Source organism: Salvia splendens, chromosome 20 (assembly GCF_004379255.2).
Source record: "Salvia splendens isolate huo1 chromosome 20, SspV2, whole genome shotgun sequence".
Classification (NCBI taxonomy): Eukaryota; Viridiplantae; Streptophyta; class Magnoliopsida; order Lamiales; family Lamiaceae; genus Salvia; species Salvia splendens.
In genome coordinates, this window is record NC_056051.1 from 44,387 (window position 1) to 58,808 (window position 14,422).

At 36.9% G+C, this 14,422-nt stretch overlaps 2 protein-coding genes and 1 long non-coding RNA gene across 3 annotated transcripts; 1 reads left to right on the forward strand and 2 right to left on the reverse strand.

Annotated features, from left to right (window-relative positions):
• Positions 1-540: 540 nt before the first annotated feature.
• On the reverse strand, positions 541-2,935 carry LOC121780565 (ATP synthase subunit delta', mitochondrial-like). Its single transcript, XM_042178160.1, has 2 exons — positions 2,595-2,935; positions 541-1,110 (listed from the first exon to the last, which is right to left on the reverse strand). Exons 1-2 carry the CDS (start codon positions 2,859-2,861, stop codon positions 766-768), a joined length of 612 nt encoding a protein of 203 aa, XP_042034094.1. The 5' UTR covers positions 2,862-2,935; the 3' UTR covers positions 541-765.
• A 7,737-nt stretch (positions 2,936-10,672) lies between these two features.
• On the forward strand, positions 10,673-13,120 carry LOC121780652 (metacaspase-1-like). Its single transcript, XM_042178273.1, has 5 exons — positions 10,673-11,188; positions 11,793-12,123; positions 12,424-12,544; positions 12,626-12,835; positions 12,922-13,120. The coding sequence occupies exons 1-5, from the start codon at positions 10,801-10,803 to the stop codon at positions 12,979-12,981; spliced, it is 1,110 nt and encodes a 369-aa protein (XP_042034207.1). The 5' UTR covers positions 10,673-10,800; the 3' UTR covers positions 12,982-13,120.
• Positions 11,138-12,021, reverse strand: LOC121780653. Its single transcript, XR_006046075.1, has 3 exons — positions 11,886-12,021; positions 11,377-11,469; positions 11,138-11,272 (listed from the first exon to the last, which is right to left on the reverse strand). It is a non-coding gene; the product is annotated as an uncharacterized LOC121780653 (long non-coding RNA).
• Positions 13,121-14,422: the final 1,302 nt, after the last annotated feature.

Here is a 14,422-nt window from a genome sequence, read left to right on the forward strand (position 1 = left end):
ATCTTCACTTTAACTAATTATTATCATATTTTTAAAATGAATGCAGAAAATGAAATGACTCTACTACTGTGGAACGGGGGAGTATTATACTCCATCTGTTCCTTGTTAATAGAGACATTTCTTTTCAGTACAGAATTTAAGAATAGTGTGTTAAATTGTTGGTGAAAAAGTAAGAGAGAATAAAGTTAGACAGGTGAAGAGAGAATAAAGTAAAAGTAGAATTACTTTTTGCCAAATATAGAAATGACTCAATTAACTTGGAACTTTTCAAAATAGAAAAATGACTCTATTAACATGGAACGAAGGGAGTACAACTTTATTGGGCTATTAACAATGAGGTGATGATGAAGGCTCTTTTTGTTTCTGCCTTCTGGAACGTATTTGGTCTCGCACCAGTGGAAATTCAAGGTCCTACTTGAAATGCCTTATCTCTGAAGACATCACATTAGGTGATGAGATTTTTACATCTCCAACTAATGTAGCTTTGGAAGTTGGATGTCGTATAAATCTATGAACGCATATAGTTTTGCAAACCAGCAGTTTTGATCAACATTCTATTGTATCATTGACCACAAAATAGAAAAGCTCCAACATAAACTCACATAGTTAAAATTACAACAGATGACCATAAAATGAGACCATCCAATTGTAAATTTGTTTCATGGCTACAACCACCAGATCACAAGTTAAGGGAAATGCATCAGACCCAGTATTTATTCAGAAATCCCTTTATATAAAACTCAGAGATCTAAAAGTTCGATCAATTTAACCTGTAAGGGCGGCATTGAGAGCGCTGTGTACATCTATGCCGATTTGTGCTTCAGCTTTCTCCACATCGGTTGATGCTGTGTTTAGCTTTTGTTGAAAATCTGCGAGGCCTTTCTGAACCAAATTTGGGTCCAGGCGGTCTACAGGTGTGGCCTCAATAGCAATTATATCTGCAACAGAGTTTGCATGGACAAAAGCAAACCCGCTGCTGAGGAAATATTTGATCACATCATTGCCTTCATGAACTGATAATATCCCAGGTTTTAGCTCCGCAATTGTAGCTACATGACCAGGTAAAACACCCATTTGTCCCGTAGTTGCTGGTACTATGACCATATCAACCTGTATAAACAATAGAGACACATTCATCACTTTACATGTTTGCTTCTAGGCTATATCAACACTCAAATCTCACCAGTGAACGGATCAGTGAAGAAGTGTAATTTATAATACATTGATTATCTTATTCCAATAAATTGAAATGATCCAGGAATTGATAGCTATAAGTTCAACTAGGGTCTATCAACATAGTAGCATTTGCAGATAATGTAAAACACAGAAATTTCCATCTTGGCAAACAAATTAAACATTAACTGTTCTACAGTATTACCGTGTTCGAAAATGAGTGATGTGATGTTAGCTGCATTTACTTGAAGGTGGTAGTCATTAGCATGGAATTAGATAATGGATGTTGGATTAAATAGTATGAGTATATTTTTCACAGTAATTGTAGGCATCTCAAATGAATGAGAACAGACAATTCGACAAGTAATTTTTACTAGAGCTCCTAATGATTGGCAGAATAACACCTAAGACATCTTAGCCAAAGATTTTAGCCTGAAGAATCTGGAATCTCCTAAACTAAAGTAATCATCTGAACAGTGGAAATTGGATTTGGACATAAAAATAGAATTCACTTAGCAAGAAAATGAATAAGAATAAAAAATTTGCAGGCTCTTCCCCAAGAAAGAGCAGGGCCCCACTTGATAACACAGCACGGACACAGGTAACCCAGAATATTGACTGAAATAAGTAAGGAGAAAATCTCTAATTTGTGTATTAAAAAATACAAATGTACCTAGTTGACAATGGAGAAAGAAATCAAAGATCATAGTACAGAAAATAGGTCCTGATACTCAGTTGCAACGTGAGCTTTAGGAGGGGCAAATGCCTCCCTCAAAATTTTGCACATACTTATATTACTTTGTTCTTCAATTCTGCAAATTTATCCATATTTCCACATATATGCCCCTTCTAAACTCCTCAAAATTTCCTCACATATATTTTTACCCCTCCTAAGTTGAATTCCTAGCTCCCACCTGCTAATACCGAATAAATTTTCACCGAAATTTTTGTAAAAGGTCCAAGATAGAAAATGCAGTTCCACAAACCCTAAACCTATATGCCCACTGTCCACATGAAGAGTCTGACAAAAAATAGGTTGTAACAACCAAGCATGTTAAAGGGAATATGAACAATCCATCATAAAAGGTCAATGAAAAAACAAGCAATACAAACACCTATCTCCACCTAAAAACATAAAATTGCATATTCTGGAGCTCTGCATCCAAATTTAAACAAATTAGCTAGAAATTTCCGATTTAAAAATGCACCGAGAGGAATTTCAACAGCATACTACCATAGTCACAGTAAAAAGGGAAAAAGCAATAATAACCTACCACAGCTTAGGAAGCCATTCCAAGAATGCATCATCAAATAAATTAGAGACAACAGTCAAAACCTATAATCTCTAAATAACAATTCGCATCAAAATATGATTATCAATGAAATTGCCTAGAACCATAAATGGGCGTAGGGTAGGGTACCTCTTTGGAAGATAAGACAGAATCATAAGGAAGCACCAAATTGACAGTGAGCTTGGACGGAATGTTGGCCGGGGTGGGTGGTCGAGGCTTCATGTAGGCCGATGGGGTTTTCGGCGGGTCCATATTCGGATTCATTTTCTTCCATGATTCCACAAACTTGGGGTCTTCAGCAGTCTCCGCAGGTAGATCGGTAGAAAACTGGCGGCGCCACCTCATGGATGAGGCGGAAGCTCGGTTGAAGAGGGATCGTGAACCATGTCGCAGCATTTTGGGGGCGTCACAGAGAGAGAGGACTGACAAAAGGAGATTAGCGATTTGAGAATTTTGGAGATGATATACCGTGGGCTTCACTTCAGGCCCATTAAAACACAAAGATGCACTGGATGTCAATCCATTTTAGCAGCGAAATTGTCCGCTAGTAACTAGTGAATTAATATATCTTATCTATACACGTATAAAAGTCGAGTTTTAGCCTTATTTAGCAATATTTGTAAATTCTAGGTATGAAATTAAATACTTACAAATATAGGGTGTGAAATTGGATATTTAAATAACCGCTCGCTGCCTTCAAATGTGAAACCGCTGCATTAAAATGAACGAACTAATCAATTACTATCTCCGTCCTGCTTTAAGAGAGTCTCGGTTGGGATAAACTAATAAAAAATGCGTACAAAGTAAGTAAAAAGTATTAAAAGTGAGTCTCAACATCCACTACAACATTTATTTATTATTCACTCAAACACTTTCTTTAAACATGTGTCCGACTCAACCGGGACTCCTAAAGCGGGACGGAAAGAGTACGATATTATTATATGATTACACTATTAGTCATCCAACTTAAATATGAAATAACTGCTGCATTCAAATGAACGAACTAATCAATTACAATATTATTATATGATTACACTATTAGCCATCCAACATAAATATGACGTACAACATAATTTTATAATAAAAGACAAGATATGAACAAAGCAAATTCAATTAAAATCACTAGTAATTAGTGAATTCTTTTTGTAGTACATAAAGATAAGATATGAACCAAGCAAATTTAATTAAAATGATATAAATTACTAAAAAAGTAAAGTTTTGAACAAATACACACCACTAATAATGTGGACCCCACAATCCACTAATACTATTTCCACTATTTTTTTTCTCTCTCTCTTACTTTTTTAATACCTCTCTTACTTTAACAATCCACAATAAAACTCATGTCATGCACAATTTTATCTATTTTTTATTGCGGAGTGAGTACTTTAGATTATCCTAAAGTGTAAATAACTTATGGTAAATACTGAACAAGTATAATACTATTTGTGCATATACTCAAAGCCTCAAGGTGAACACCCAGTGGCGGACCTACTCAGAGTCATGGGACCTATATTTGCTTCACACTTATGTTTTATTAAGAGTTTATTCAATCTATTTTTATTGGTTCTTCTTACATCTATAAATGTCCTTATTTTTCTTATTTACATTTGACTTAGAGTTTGATTCTTACAAAAAAATTATTTTTTATTAGAGTAAAGGCCAAAATTGGTCCTAAATATATGCACATTTTACGATTTTGGCCCTATACTTTATCTTTTGAATTTTTGCATCCTGAACATTTGAACTCGGATCACAATTGGTCTTGTACTAACTGTTCCGTTAATTTTTAACAGTCAACTAGTTTAATCCCGATTAAACTGTTAATTATAATTTTTTACTCCCTAATTATATCCTTAATTATTTTATTAAATTATTATTTAAAATACAAAATAAATATTATTAAAAAAAGAAAATGAAATTCCATTTGACTTCATTAGTATTTTTTTCTTGATTATCTCAAAATTACCACAATGATATATCTCAAACTTTAACTAAACTTAATCAAACAAGCCAAAACTTATGTCGTTGTCACATTACACCTTTTCCTCCTCTTCTTCTTCTCCTCAGTGGCAGCGGCGCCACCAGTAGTTGGAGTAGTGACTGTGACGACGCCACCGGCCCACCGCCAATATACATACAAATTCGCAGCCTTCAGTAGGATCGAGATTTTCTCCGCCGTGATGGGGATTCCATCGCCGTGGAGGACCAAAGCAGCATAGGTGCAAGCGAGCTCTCCCACCGAAATCTTTTTCCTACGAAGACAAGATGATTATCGAATATTAAGGTTTTGCAGATGGAGATGTTGCTGTTGTTGTTTCTTTAGGGTTTAATTTGACTAGATTAGTATTTCTAATTAGGGTTTAATGAATTGGGTTTTTAGAGTTAATTCAACACTTTTTCATCTCTTATCTCCGGGAGATTGAGGGGTTTCGGATTCGTTACACTGCAGTCGATGAGGGACGCGATTGAGGGGTTGAATGGCCGCAGCATCACCATCAAAGAGGCTCAGTCTGGCGGCAGTGGTTGCAGAGGCGACGGCGGTTTCCGTGGCCCTCGTCGTGATGGCAGAGGCTATGGAGGCAGCAGCGGCGGCGGCGGCGGTGGCTACGGAGGGCGGTGGTGGTTATGGCAGCGGCAACCGTGGCGTTTACGGAGGTTGCCGTCGTAATTCTGAGGGAGACTGGATAAATTAATTGTTGATGGTTATTTCAGTTGTTACTGGTGTTTGGATTGTTTTTATATTTTAGAGTGAACTACGTCAAAAGTCCCTAACGTTTCCATTTGTGACACTGCAGGCCCCTAATAAAAAAAATATCGCCAGACAACCATAACCTTAAACATAATTACATATCGTGTTTTTTGTGACTATATTGCCCTTTAGCCCTAAAAGGGCATTTAGGTCAGTTCAGTTAAATGTCTGACATGGGCCAGGCTTGCATGCTGTCACGTTTACTGTGACTGACACAAGTGATGGTTGGGTTGGCCGGCGATTTGACATAATTTGCAGCCATTACGTATTGTTCACATAAAAACTTGGGGCGGGTATTTTGAAACCATTTCAAAATATTCACAAGTTAACTCTAAACTTCCCTCCACACCACTTAGCTCCCACACCCCTACTCAGTGACCTCCCTTCGTCATTGTTGGCTCTTGCATGAATGGCGCCAAAACGGAAGCGGGTTGGGTCCTCTGGTCCTTCCTCCTCACGAAATGGGTCTCGGAGTAAAACACATCCCGCACCACCGCCATCGCCATCGCCACCACGACCACATAGACGTGTACCGGAGGTCATCGATGTCGACACAGAAACCTGGGATGTTCGAGATCCTGATCTAGATTTTTTCTATCCCGAAGAAGAATACAGTAAGGTAGGGTTGGAAATCGCATTTTACAATTTCAATGATAGATAGTCTCAGTTTGTGATTTAGGGCTCCGAAATTTGTACATTTTGATAATTTAGATCCATGTCTTGGTTTGATTTAATTCCATTTCTCAGTTTGTCAAAAGTTAGGTTATTTAATTTTTGTCTGATTTTGAATAATCTTAACAGGGGACGCTCCTGGGAAGTTTTCCGTTGCTTTCCATCATGGTGGTTCGTTCTTCGAAACCAAAGAAGAGGAGAAGTATGTTGGGAAATATTTGACTTTCTTCGACGACTGCGACATTAACCACTTCGCGCTGATAGACTTGTCTAGTATGTTACTTAGGTTGAGGTATGACAGGAAGACAATATGCGAGTTTTATTACTGTCATCCAAAGTATAGTCCTGGCTGTGAGGCCAAAGTAATAAGGGGCCATTTGATGCCCATTGTGGAGGATGCACACCTAATTGAATTCCTCAAGGCTGCTGCTACTAGCACAAACCTAGTTCACATATATGTGTTAGAGATTACCCGGGCGGCCGCTATATTAAAAAAGATGAAAGATGAAGCGCAAGAGGTTCTCAAATTCTGGCTGGCGAAATCCGCAAGATCGATTATTGAAGAGATTGAAGAAGCTCAACCAACTGTCCCAAAGCGTCCACCGAGAAGGAAGAGAATGTAGGAGCATGTGGTGGTGCAAAAGAAGCAGCCTTTGATGATTGGGTGGTATGATAAAGATGTAGAGTTCAATGAATTTCTTATAAAAACTCTAGAAGCTGACCATGCTAAGAGGAAAAAGGACAACGAGGTAGCACGTCAAAATTTGGAGAAAGTCTTTGAAGAGGTATCATCCGAAGCAGTACCGTTCGAGTCCCCAGTCTTTGCGTCAGAAGCTATAGAAAAAGTATCAGATGTTATACCATCGTAGTTTGAGGTCGAAGTTATGCCACAAGTTGAAGTAGTCCCAGAAGTTGTTGAAGCTATACCACAAGCAATACCAGACGTTGTTGAAGCTGTGGCAGCTGTTGGAGAAGTTGGAGGAGAAGACTTCCATGCACACGTGCAAGAGGCAATTGGTTGTGATTTGCAATAAATGAGTATGATATATTACCCCCACGTTTGTGAGTTGTGATTTACATGAATGATTTAGTACCCCATTTGTGATTTAGTTCTATTCTGTTTGTGTTCATTTGTGTTTACTTTTGTCAGTGTGTTGATTGAGTTTTGTTTTGCATATGATGTACTTGGTACGTCAAAATTTGGAGATGCAACTGTCGTTGTCAATGCACTAGAAGATGTGTACCAACCGGTCATGGATGGTGGGTGTCAACCTCAAGCGGACATATGGGTTGACAGTTCATTGTTCCCAATTGTTGAGGACATTATCCATGAACAGTTCATAGCCGAAGTTGAGATCCCTGTGCAAGAGTCAGCTCCAACTACTGTAGTTACAGATGAAGCCGAACCAACTGCAGGAGAAGTACCCCAACAAGTTGCCCAAGTTGATGCTGATTGCCCTACTTTCGAGTATGTTCCGGACGGAGGCCATCTTCATAATGAGGGATCTCCGAGTGATGATGATGATGAGGATGTGGTTGGCCATTTTATCTCTTTGGCAAACATGTGTCGAGATGAGCAGCTATTTACATCCTATTATGAATCTCTATGTCAGCAACAACCGGAACAACAAGAGGAACACCAGCGGAGTGCGGATGCGGAGACCGAACAACAGGGGTCTTGACAACAGAATGGTGAGGACAGTGGAGGGTCCAAGAATGGCTACAAATATACGATATATGATTATGTTTAAGGTTAGGGTTGTCTGACGATATTTTTTTTTGTTAGGCGCCTGCAGTGTCACAACTGGAAACGTTAGGGACTTTTGAGGTAGTTCACTCTATATTTTAAATGATAATTTATTAAAATAATTAAGAATATAATTAGGGAGTAAAAAATTATACTAATTAATAGTTTAATTTGGTCAAAATCGGGATTAAGCCCGTTGACCGTTAAAAACTAACGAAAAAGTTAGTGTAGGACCAATTGTGATCCGAGTTGAAATGCTCAGAATGCAAAAATTCAAAAGATAAAGTATATGACCAAAATCGTAAAATGGACATATGTTCAGGACCAATTTTGGCATTTACTCTTTTTATTATATACATTTGAGAGTTCGATTCTCACTATAAGGCAAATTACTATATCTTCTTTTATTTTATATTGATTTTTCTATTTTATATTGTATGTGTTCCTATTTATATCATTTTTTATTTTACGTTTTACATTGCTAATATTAAGAATTCAGTTTAAATCTTTCTTTTCTTCAATGATTTATGTTTTATTTTATACTTTTTTTAAAAGTCACTTTTTCAACGAAGTTGTTTTTATTAACGTTAATGTTGTATCTATCGACAATCACCTTACACATGCCTCTAAATTTTATAATTAATTCTCTTATTCATCGCCGCTAAAAAATACCATAGTACTAGGAGCACCGATTTGGAACCTCCACCATAAAAATCCTGCGTCCGCCATGCGTCCGCCACTATGAACACCCACTATTATAGTGGGTCACTTTGCTCGTAAGGGAAAATGATAGAAAATTTACACCTTTCAAATTTCTCAAATCTTTTTCATCATTTCCTTATATATGAAATATAATTTCATTCTTTTTTTATTTACTACTATTATAAGTTATTTGATGATAATGTTATCCTATTTTGAAGAATAAAAAATGATGAAACTCTTTTATATGTAAGTTGTAACAAAGATAAAGAAATGAGAGATTCAAAAGGTGGAATTGTCATATCCCACTTTTTCCTTTCTTACAATGAATTTAATGCACCCCTTACTGTTAGAATTCAATAATTGAGAAATTTCTAGGTGGCACTCTTATTTAGAGTTGAATGAACGAGAAATTTCATGTTGAGAAATTTCTAGGTGGCACTCTTATTTAGAGTTTAATGAACGAGAAATTTCATGGAGGTATCTGATATCTATTCTAATAAACAAATAAATAGGGAGGACAGTTATAAAGGAGGAATCAACCAACCAAATCGAAAGCCGACCATGACGGCTTCAATTTGGCTGCGAATTATCAATAAGGACCAACGAAGGAAAAGAAGAAATAATAAACGGTATGAGAATTAATAATTTTATTTTTTCTATGTCTCAGTTACTAGAAGTGATTCACATTTTTTTAATGTCTCACTTAAATTGTGCTATTTTTTTTAGCCAAAAAAAAATAAATATTTATTCTCGATTTTTTGACTTCTCTATCTTATTATCTCTTCTATTTTCTCTCTTCTATTTATTTACTCTTCACTTAACTCTCTAAACCATTTTCCTAAATCTCGTATCCAAAGGGAACATTTCACTTATAATTGGATGAAGGAAGTATTATTCTTTATATGTAATTTTTTAATTAAAAAATTCACCAAATAAATTTATTAGGCTAACCAAGCTTATTTTTCTAAAATTTTTAAATATAATACTCCCTCCGTCCCGCACTACTCGCACTTATTTCCTTTTTGGGCGTCCCAAGTTACTTGCACTCTTTCCATTTTTAGTAAAAAATTTCACCTACAGCCGTCATTTTTTACTTTCCTATACACTCATTCCTTAATCTCCGAGCCGAAAAGGAAATGAGCGAGTAGCCCGGGACGGAGGGAGTACTGCGTTGGCCTATTGTACTACATCGAGCGCACATAATTGTCATTGAAAGGCGGGTTGAAGATTATTTTCCAACAACCCATGTTGGGGCGCCACTAATCAGACGTCATTTTGTATGCATAGGTCTCTATTATTGACATTGCATAATTACGCGATAGCGATTAGGCAACTGACATACGAATGGTCATTTGACCAATTCGACGAGTACCTCCACATTGCGGAAACGACCAGACGTGAGTGTGCGAAGAGGTTTTGTCGTGGGATCATGGAGGCTTTCCGTGACAAGTATCTAAAAAAGACCCACCACCGTTAATGCCCGGTCGTTGATAAACTTACACGAAATAGTTCACTAATCTCCTTGTAATCTAGGAAGTATTGAATGCATTAATGTATGCATTGGGCATGGAAGAACTGTTCTAGTGGTTGTAGAGGCGCTTACACTAGCAGGCACAAGGGATAACATCCTTAAATCATTCTCGAAGTTGTTGTTGACCATCGACTCTAGACATGGCATGTTTCCTTTGGTGTGTTTGGAGCAAGCAATGATATCATTGTGCTCAATCGATCACCGACATTCGATGAAGTTTGTGTCAGTCGGGCCCCGACGATCGAATTCACTACAAAAACAAATTTGGTAACACAACAATTGAAGTTTTATTTTATGAATTTAAATTAATGTGATTTTCGGTATTTAATTTTTGTGATTTTTGACATTTAATTTGGTAGTTATAGTTTTGACTATGTTTTTTAATTGTAGTTTGTAATTTTCTATTTTTAATTAATATAAAGTAATTGTTTTTTACTCTTATTTGATACTGACATTGAGTCGTGACTGAGAATGAGGCTAGCTGAAAAATGTTTTTGTGGCTGATTTTAAGAAATGATGAAAAATGTATGACATAAAAAAAAGATAAAAGAAAATTAAAAAATCTTCATAATTTAATGGTCCCTAATTTTGCTCTATTATAGATGGATGAAAATTATGGAAAAAGAGTGAAAAATATTATGAAATGGATCGTAGAGGAAGAGGAGGGGAAATGAGATAAATTATTTATCTTCCACCATTCAATCTAAAAGTAGAGCCACTAGAATAAAGAAATACATAGGCTCCAATACCCAATCGAAATAGTAGAAGACATGCTGGCCAAATAGAAAATGCAAAATAAACCTCCTACTCAAGCCGCAATACGGCTATACCTATACTATACCCCACAGTTGACCCCTCTCTCTCCCTCTCATATATCAATAGAGGCACTTACACATCTGAACAATCAGTTTTCAATTGTGCAAGCAAAAAAATGTTGATGCTAGTGAATTGCTCCGGCTGCCACACGGCCCTCCAGCTGCCCCCCGGCGCCACCTCAATCCGCTGCGCCGTCTGCCATGCCATCACCCGCATAGCTGATCCCCGGAGCGCCCCTCCTCCCCCGCCCTCTCCCTACCTTCCCGCTACTTCCTCATCTTATAACAATGGATACAACAACAACTACTACCAACCTCCCCCTCCCGTCCCCGCCCCCGCCCCCTCCCCCTCGAACCACGGCCAGAAGAAGGCAGTCATAATAGGGATCTCCTATAGGAACACCAAAAATGAGCTTAAAGGATGCATCAATGATGCCAAATGTATGAAATATATGCTCATCAACAGGTTCAACTTCACCGAATCCTCAATCCTCATGCTTACTGGTAATCTTCTCTCTCTTCTTCATACCCAATTTGGTGACTTTCTTGACTCATTCAAGGTTTGACTTCTTGATGTCAACTTGCCAGCTGAGCTTTTACAATTCCAATCAAATGATTTTTATCAACTACCATATTTATTAATGGTCATTGCAAATTGAGATATACTATGAATTCAAAATGTGTGGATGAACCTTGCATAACATGGTAATTAGCTGTAAGAGAGCATATTTGCCTTTGCTGCTGGAAAATTCTTTAGTTTGCTGTCTTCTTCTTCACGGATTTCACTATAATGAAATGATAGTTAGGACTTAGGTGTCTTTGACAAGTAAAATAAACTAGATATGCATCTGCTTTTTTGAAAATGTAGTTAGATAATTTGATTGAAATACTACATGAGTGTGATTAGCTTCTAATAATTATCCATAATCATAAACAGTATATATGCTGAATCTATTTAGCTTTTGACAACAATATTGAAAATGGTGTCCCAAAGGTAAGGAATCATATACCCAGTTTTCTTTTTTCTAGTTTTTCTAATTAAAAGATTTATAAACAATGATTGGAGTATCATAGTTGGCTATGGAATCTAATGGGAATATATTTTCAGAAGAGGAAACTGATCCCTACAGAATACCAACCAAACACAATATTAGGATGGCCATGTTTTGGCTCGTCAAAGGTTGCAAGTCAGGGGACTCACTGGTATTCCATTATTCCGGCCACGGGGCGCAGCAGAGGAACTATACTGGAGACGAGATTGATGGGTTCGACGAAACACTATGCCCTCTTGACTTTGAAACACAGGGGATGATCGTCGACAATGAGATCAATGCCAGTATCGTGAGGCCTCTCCCAGCAGGTGTGAAGCTGCACGCAATAATAGATGCGTGTCACAGCGGCACAGTGCTTGATTTACCCTATCTTTGCAGAATGGACAGGTTAGTTCAGGCAGATAGGGTTGCGTTAAAATACTAAAAAATTTCCAATCCAAAATCTCAATATTGTATGTTAAAATTATCAACACAAAGATATTAGTATATCAACATAAGACTTTGATATACTTATGTTTCTGTATTGATTTATAAATTTACATGTTGTAATGCCTTAGTGTTGATAATTTTAATACACAATACTGAAGTTCTGGGTTCTGGATTGGGAACTAGTTAGCATTTGATCGGTACATAATACTAAGATAGAAAGTAGACGAAAGTTACATCATAGTTGCTACATGTCTACAGAAGTGGAAGGTATTCATGGGAAGACCATCGTCCTCCATCAGGCGCGTGGAAAGGCACAAGCGGAGGAGAAGCCATATCCTTCAGTGGTTGTGACGATAATCAAACCTCTGCCGATACCGCTGTAACAAACTCTGCTTTTTTTCCTTTCAGAATCACTCTTCTTTCGGATAATAAACTGATGAGGCAATTGAAAACTAAACAGGCTCTATCAAAGGTGACGTCTACGGGGGCAATGACCTATGCATTCATCCAAGCAATAGAGAAAGGGAAGGGAGCTACCTACGGGAGTATCTTGAATGCGATGAGGTCTACCATCCGGCAGACTAGTGAGGAGTTAGCCGCTGGAGGGGGTCCTGTCACAACACTACTCACAATGCTATTGACAGGGGGAAGTGGTGTTGGACTGAGACAGGTAAGGACGCACAGTTTATACAATGCGTCTTAATTTACATATTACAACAAAAGCCTAAATTACGATAAGATCGTGTTGAATTGCAGGAACCGCAGCTTAGTTGTAACGAGCGATTTGATGTCTACATGAAACCATTTTCATTCTAAGGAGACAGACAGTATCTAGTTCCAAGTTAATGTGATGGATTATTTCTGGTATCTGATTTATCTGGACTGACAGATGTAAAGTTCTTCAACCTTTCTCAGTTTCCTTTATTTATTAGATACAGACATTTTCATTTGAGCATTCTTTTGTCTCTTCTTGTGATATTTCTAAGAATTTGGTTATCTATCATAACTGTGTGGCATTTTTCCACATACTTGTGCAGGTTTATTAGAATGTGCTTCATAAATAAAAGGAATTTACTTTCAACACCAATAGATCTGGCTGATGTCGAGCATTAAAATACAAACATAGCTAATATTAATGTAATGAAGTTATATCATTCAATAGATAGTTAACAATACTCCCTCCATTCAATATATATATGGAGTACAAAACTATTTGACAAATAAGCATATAAATTCAAACAATCAATGTCAAAAAAACAGAGCGTACTTTCTTCACGTCGTGAGCGAGGTCGGACAACTTGAAGAACGCGTAGGGTGAACTCCGTCTCCTGGACATTTCCTCGAACACGTTCAGCTCTTTCTCTTTGACCTTGCGTTTTTTTGACTTCCTTTTCTTCCAAATCGCCAGTGTAGTCTCGGACTTGAACGGTGCCGCACAAACAGTCGATCGCACGATAACAATCTTCACAGTAAGCCATTGATGCAGAAATGAATAATGAAAAAGATGTGGATTTCAATAATTTTTCTAGTGCTGCATTGAAAGGAAAATGTGTCATTTTGAGTGGCAAGCAAAGATCATCTATAACATCTCATACTACACGCAGACATGACTCATGTTTTTATTTGTGTAGTAGGAAATGTTACAGGTCATCCTTTAGGGGGAATGGGGGAAGTATAAATATTAGCAAATTCAGTTGAATTGTAAGCTGGTTAAGCGGGTTTTAAAAGACATAAGTCCATTTTTATATAAAAATATTATTCCCTCCGTCCCTAAAAATTTGTCTCATTTCATTTTCTGTACTCGTTTTCAAAAAATGATAATAAATAGCTAAAATGGAGAGGGTAACGTAAGAGAGAGAATAAATTAGATGAAAGTCTTCTCTACATTATTCTCTCTTATTTTACCATCTCTCCAATTTAACTATTTATTATTATTTTTCCAAGATAAGTGCAGAAAATGAAATGTGACAAATTTTTAGAGACGGTGGAGTACTTGTTAGTTTTATATAAAATGTTAGTGAAATAGAGCCAGTGAAATGTAGAGCTAAGAGGAGCACAAAAAATATTTTGGTAGTTGCTTCTTTCGTCCTTTGAAACTAGAAAATTATTTTCATTGTAGTCGATTTTTTAAAAATTAAAAGTTTCTATTTTAATATATGATTTCTCTGCTATGAAAAAGACTTATTTTTCACTAATAATACTTTAATTTCACCAAGTAATACTCTCAATTTAAAAGCCTAATATCTAATTTGTATTT

Bases quoted from the DNA above. Each gene is read 5' to 3' on its own strand.
- LOC121780565 (XM_042178160.1), bottom strand. From the start codon at position 2,861: ATGCTGCGACATGGTTCACGATCCCTCTTCAACCGAGCTTCCGCCTCA. The intron at 1,111-2,594 runs GTACCCTACCCT...TTGTTTATACAG, and splicing joins CTGTCTTATCTTCCAAAGAG to GTTGATATGGTCATAGTACC.
- LOC121780652 (XM_042178273.1), top strand. From the start codon at position 10,801: ATGTTGATGCTAGTGAATTGCTCCGGCTGCCACACGGCCCTCCAGCTG. The intron at 12,124-12,423 runs GTTAGTTCAGGC...ACATGTCTACAG, and splicing joins TATCTTTGCAGAATGGACAG to AAGTGGAAGGTATTCATGGG. The intron at 12,836-12,921 runs GTAAGGACGCAC...GTTGAATTGCAG, and splicing joins GTGGTGTTGGACTGAGACAG to GAACCGCAGCTTAGTTGTAA.